Source organism: Erpetoichthys calabaricus, chromosome 9 (assembly GCF_900747795.2).
Source record: "Erpetoichthys calabaricus chromosome 9, fErpCal1.3, whole genome shotgun sequence".
NCBI classification, from domain to species: Eukaryota; Metazoa; Chordata; class Cladistia; order Polypteriformes; family Polypteridae; genus Erpetoichthys; species Erpetoichthys calabaricus.
The window spans coordinates 175,474,033-175,480,032 of NC_041402.2; the positions used below are offsets into that span (position 1 = coordinate 175,474,033).

Genomic DNA, 6,000 nt, shown 5'->3' on the forward strand with positions numbered 1-6,000 from the left:
CAACACAGGGCACAAGGCAGGAAACAATCCCTGGGCAGGGTGCCAACCCCACCGCAGGACACACACAAACACACCCACACAACAAGCACACACTAGGGCCAATTTAGAATCGCCAATCCACCTAACCTGCATGTCTTTGGACTGTGGGAGGAAACCGGAGCGCCCGGAGGAAACCCACGCAGACACGGGGAGAACATGCAGACTCCACGCAGGGAGGACCCGGGAATCGAACCCAGGTCCCCAGATCTCCCAACTGCGAGGCAGCAGCGCTACCCACTGCGCCACCGTGCCGCCCCTAACCTGGTTATGTGTCCGTGAATACCCCTAGCTGAGTTTCAGTCCATTATTTTGTAGTCTGTACATGTTTATTGGACTCGCATCCACCAGCCATAGGTAGAAAACGGTAGTAGCATCCACCGTTGAGGCAAATTCCTTTTCCTTGCTGAAATAATCTTGTCTCAATATTTCAGAAATTGAACAGAGCTGCGCGTACGGCGCTAAGCTCAAGAGCACGGTCTCGGGAGACACAGGCTCCTTGCTTGTTTTTGGATTCATGGCAACAGTTGGTGATGTTAATTCTTTTTTCTTAATGCAGAAGTGGGCTTGCCCATGTAAACAAGGGTTTTTAACAAACCAGGTTACTCACCTCATCCTGGTTTTGTGTGTGCATATAAACGCACTCATTGATAGTTGACAAGATCAGACTCCAGTGAGGTAAACTCTGAGAGATGACGGGGTCAGCCTGCAGGACTCAGAGATTTGGGTTGATCGGTCTCTAAATATAAACCTGAAGGAAGCCAGATTTCCACAAGCTGAAGAAGTTTAACTTGATCAGTTCTGTGAGTTTACAGTGGATTTTCTTGGTATTAGCATGACAGGATCTGTTTTCATTACAGATCGTACATTTTGTACAATTTTACTTGCTGTACTACTGCTTATTATAATAGCTACCTCATGCCTGATATAATTTGGTAGCCCTGGTCTAATGGAAGGTGTCTTTTTTTTGATCATTTCAGGCACAGAAGAGAGGAAAGAAAGCAAAGTAGAAGAAGAAGGTGCGTCTGCCCCCGAACAGAGAGAGCTATCCTTCTACGGGGTGCGAGGTGGAAGTGACATAACGGATCTTTTAATCTGAAGAACAATTTCTTTCAATTACCAGGAACCTTTCGATATTTACCAGTTGTAACAAATCAGTTCTGAGATGTTTTGTTATACTATAAAAGAATTTTCTTCTTTCCTGCTGCCCATATAAAGATACAGAGCGAGAACCCATGCCTGCTGTCCAATTGGCCCTTGCGTCTGCTGCCTTTAAGGTCATGTTTTTTTGGTTTTTTTTTCAGAACACTAGTTGCACTACACAGTAACTGCAAAGCCAAATCCCATTGTGAACATTGTGTACCTGTCCATATCACTCTAAAGGCAAACTTCTGCTTTCTACCATCTTTAATGGTGAATACACCATTTCTAAGCACTTTATTCTGCATGTATTTGTCTGATGGTGTCTGGGGAGACTGGTGGACCTCACACATTGGATAGTATCTTTCTGTTTTTGTATGATAGCTCGTAAGAGACAGCCATAGGCCTTCTATCCTCTGCTACATAAGGATTCATCATGTTAAATTTGAAATTGGAGAGCTCCCTTTTGTATGGCCCTTGTCTGCCTTTAGCACATTGGTTCCCACTAAAGTACGGACAAGCCTTTTGGCCTGGTCTTTTTGTGATGTTAACTATTTGCTGTGTTTTATTTTCTTTGCAAAATAATGAAATCGTAATCCAGATGGGCATAGACTACAGTGCAGGAAAGCAGATGCCACGTTACAGTCGTGCAAATCCTTGGGGCCTCCTATAGCAATGTTTAAAACAGTTTGAGGCAAGTTTTCCACAGCAGGGCTCATAAAGGCAGCTGTTTGCAAATGTGTGTGCTCCTTTACTTTCTTAGTTTGATTCTTTTCGTTCATATTTTTCTCTCATTCCTTTCTTGAGTTGGTTGCCTTTCTACTAGCATTCTGGTTGCTGCTTGTCTTTTTCCCTTTAACATTGTGTAACATTTCTAATTTTGTATCCTGTACTCTGTTATCCAAAGTAACTTACAGATCACAAATCCTTGAAAAGGATATCATAGAAACACGCCTGCCATATCACAGGCGCCATTGTAAAACTGTTTCATGGTCTTAAAGCCAACTATATAAATGGCATGCTTGCTCATGGCCTCTTTGCTCCTTTGTCCTGTTTCTGTTTACCTTCATTTTTCTCTCTTCCTTCAATTCTATTCATTCATTATTTTATGACCTCAGTATCCTGTTCAGGTTGACAAAGTTTTAAAAACCTTACCGAGCAGGGTAATGGGTGCAAGGCAGGGGCCAGTCCTGGGTGGGATGCTACTGTAGGAGACATGCTCAGACATACTGGGCCAGTCACTCTCATGCCCATTTTCCAGCTTCTGTTACTCTGATTACAGACAGCTGTTTCTTTTTAGGAGAACAGTCCCATTTGCTTTCCTTTCCAACTATTCCTGGCTGCAAAGGGCACATGGCAGGAACCTTCTACTCCATTTCAGGACACACTCTTGCACACACCCACACCAGGTCACTTTAGAGTTACTTAGAATTAAGTTTCAGTTTCTTCTTCAAGACAAGACCCATTCATTGATGGGACACCAAGCCATTGCAGGGTTCCAGTCACACATTCATCCACAGTGGCCCAAGTAGAGTTGCCAGCTACTTCTTTTCTAATTCCTTGTTTCCTCTCCAGTTCCTTATCCCTTATATCTCATTTCGTTTTCCTTTATTAAGATGTAATTTTTCCGCTGTATGACTTTCTTTCTACCCTTCCATCCATTTTCCAAGTATGTCTTAGAGGGCAGTGGGGAACAGGGTAAAATGGGCACAAATTAGGAACCTGCCAGGCTTTGGCATGGCACACACACATCTTTCTATGTTGTAATTTAACCGTTGTTAGTAGAATAATTCAGTAGGTGGCAGCCAAAAAATCAGCCACACATAGTGTCTTTTGAAATGCATGGTCTTTTTTGCTTGCTGTCAAGACACCTGCCACACACGCCATGCCCCTTTTTCTTGAAAACATTGATTACTGATTATGGGCAGCATCCAGAAATCAATAACATAAAAAAATAGCCTTGAACATATCCATAGTCATTTTTTCTGTTATTCCTTGGCCACTCACTCTTTATGGCTTCTCATGTCTCTGCCTGTCTGCCATATTTCTTTTTATTGTTGATACTTTTTTTCTCCCCACTGCCCTCCTTTACACTTTGCTTCTCTCTCACACAGTAGCTCATTTATGTGTATTTCTCTCCTTCCAAATGGCCCAATCTCTTTGTCCGTTTTACTCCATATTTCTTTTCATACCTTTTCTTTTTGCATCCCCACCTATCCTATACAGTGTGCAATTATGACTAATGTTTAAGGCACTGAACCTGACAATCCAAACTCACAATTTCAGTTGCTGAGCCTGTCACCCTTGTTGTATGTGATTCAAATGCCAACTCTTTGTGTCGTACGGGTCATGGTGTGACATTCAGCCTGAAGGGCACCATTTCATGCTAAATAATGTCTTTTCAATGAGCCTCTGTTCTTTTCACTTTTCCAACACTCTTCATTTTCCTCTCCCTTTTCCATCTGCCTGTCTCTTTCCGTTGTCTCACACTCTCCTCCCTCCTCCGTAGTTCTCCTTCTGCATGTCTTGTTCAGCCAATCCTGCACTCATGGTTGCAGATGGGATTTTTTTTTTTTTTATTCAGTCTGCTTTAGGGTCAGCCAATTATCTACATCGATGCACATCAGCAAAGGACATAAAACACGAGATTGCCCCTGCCTATAGATGTTTATCACAAGATTGCTGTCTGTTTCTCTATGACAATGACTTTGGGTCAGGGTAGAACGAGCCTGGTTCACCAGCACTGAATATGTCATGAATGGGCGCCAGGAAAGGGGACTTTTTCTCTCCCTCTCCCTGTTTATTTTTCTTTACTAGAGTTCTGTCGGTCAAATGCACCCTCAGCACCCAGTGCATCAAGTGGAATGGACTGCATCCTGTATGCATGCTGCATGAGTAACCCTCTGAGAATGATGTTCACATGTGAACCCCGAATGGAGTCCTTATTAAAAGATGACATTTTAACTCTTTGTCTGCCCGCCTCCTGCTTCACCATCTGGCAACTGCTTCACTCCAGGGTTAGTTGTCTGTCCTTTTTATTTCATGTAATAATAGTTGCTTACCATTTTACTTTTTTTGGTTGCCGACACCTGCTTTTTGACCAGGTTAACTGCATTAGGGTCTGCTATGAGGCCCATTAAGACAACAGAAGCACTGAAGGAGCCATCTTACCTGTTTTTTTTTTTCACATTTTGCTACATTGCAGCCTTGTGCTAAAATTATATACAGTAAATACATTTCTTACCTCATCAAGTAAGACTCAATACCCCGAATGACAAAGTCATGTAATTTTCTAACCTGCTTTAATCCATACCAGGGTGTGAGGGTTTGAGGGTGCAGAAGTCTACACACGCGTCACTAGGGCCAATTTAGCACTGTCAAAGCACCCAATATGCATAGCTTCAGACAGTGGGAGGAAACCCACGCAGACACAAGGTGAACAGGCCAACTCCTTACTGATATCACTGTGCCACCATGTTGCCCCAAGTAACACAATGGAAACTAGTGATTATAAATGTTTGCAAATTTATTAAAAAAACTAGCTGTGTAAGCCCGTGCTGTAGAAACTATTGAAATGGTCAGAAAAAAATTGAAATGTAAAGTCAGATAATTGAAACAAACTACTCTGGGCGTCTCTCTCCTAGAAGGATTCATTTTGCCGATGTGCTCACCTCTCTTGTGCATTACCGGCGGAAGGAAAAGTAAAAGGGGATACCGTTTTGTCGATGTTAGCGGCTAAGCAACTTTGTCTTTCTTGAGAGGTTTCGTTTTGCCGATGTGCTCCCCTCGCTTCTGTATTAGCAGCTAAGCGAGTGACTCTTTCTTCGGAGGTCTCGTTTTGCCGACATGCTGGCCTCGCTTGCGTATGCTCGGAAGTGGAGCCCTTACCTCGACTCCACCTCTCACTTCTGGGCCGGAGAGACAGACAGACTTCTACACGTAGACGTTTATATACAAGATAAGAGCTGAGATGTCACATTGACACAAGTACTCAAACTGTTTGCTTTGGTTCAGGTGCATCCCACTCTAATTGATCATCGTTGAGATCTTTGGAGTCCACCTGCCGTCAAGTCAATTGACTCGACCCGATTAGGAAAAGCACACACCTGTCTAACTGTAGAAGTTCCGACAATGGACCAAAAAAAACAAGTCAGGAGGTAGAAGGAATTGCCTGCGGAGCTTGGAGACAGGGTTTTGTTGAGGTGCAGACCTGGGGAAATCTACAAAAAAAAATCCAACTTTATTGAAGGTTCCTACCACAGTGGCCTCCATAGTTCATGAATGGAGTGTAAGGCAGTGGAATATGGCAGGCAGTGTGGTGCAGTGGTTATGGCTTTGGATCTGGGACTTCAACTCCTGAGGTTTTGGATTCAAATCCCACTACTGTGGGGTCCCTGTGGGATTGTGGGCAAGTCGCTTCACCTGCCTGTGCTCGCATTGGGAAAACAAAAAGAAATGTAACCAATTGTATCTCAAGTGTTGTAAGTTACTTTGGTTAAAGGCGTCAGTCAAATAATAAGAAATGAAAATAGAACTTTGGAGCAACCACAACTCTTTCTGGAGCTGGATGCCCGGCCAAAGTGAGCAATCGGGGGAGAAGGTACAGTAGGTAACCAAGAACCCGATGAACACTCTGACGGAGTTCCAGAAGAGCAGTGTAGAGATGGGAGAAACTTCAAGAATGGCAAACATCACTTCAACACTGCACTGAACTGGGCTGCCCAGAAAGAAGCCTCTTCTCGATAAAAGACACGTGGAAACCCGCTCTGAGATTGCAAAAAAAGCAACTAAAGAATTCTCAGGCTGTAAGAAATGAGATTCTCT

The 6,000-nt window shown here is 43.4% G+C and overlaps 1 protein-coding gene across 1 annotated transcript in view; it reads left to right on the forward strand.

Annotated features, from left to right (window-relative positions):
- nrgna (neurogranin (protein kinase C substrate, RC3) a) overlaps nt 1-4,140 on the forward strand; it is a 46,592-nt gene extending 42,452 nt beyond the window's left edge. The window contains exon 3 of the mRNA XM_051932147.1: nt 1,017-4,140. Within this exon, the coding sequence (XP_051788107.1) occupies nt 1,017-1,046 (30 nt within the window). The 3' untranslated portion in view covers nt 1,047-4,140. The remainder of the gene's footprint in view (nt 1-1,016) is intronic.
- Nucleotides 4,141-6,000: the final 1,860 nt, after the last annotated feature.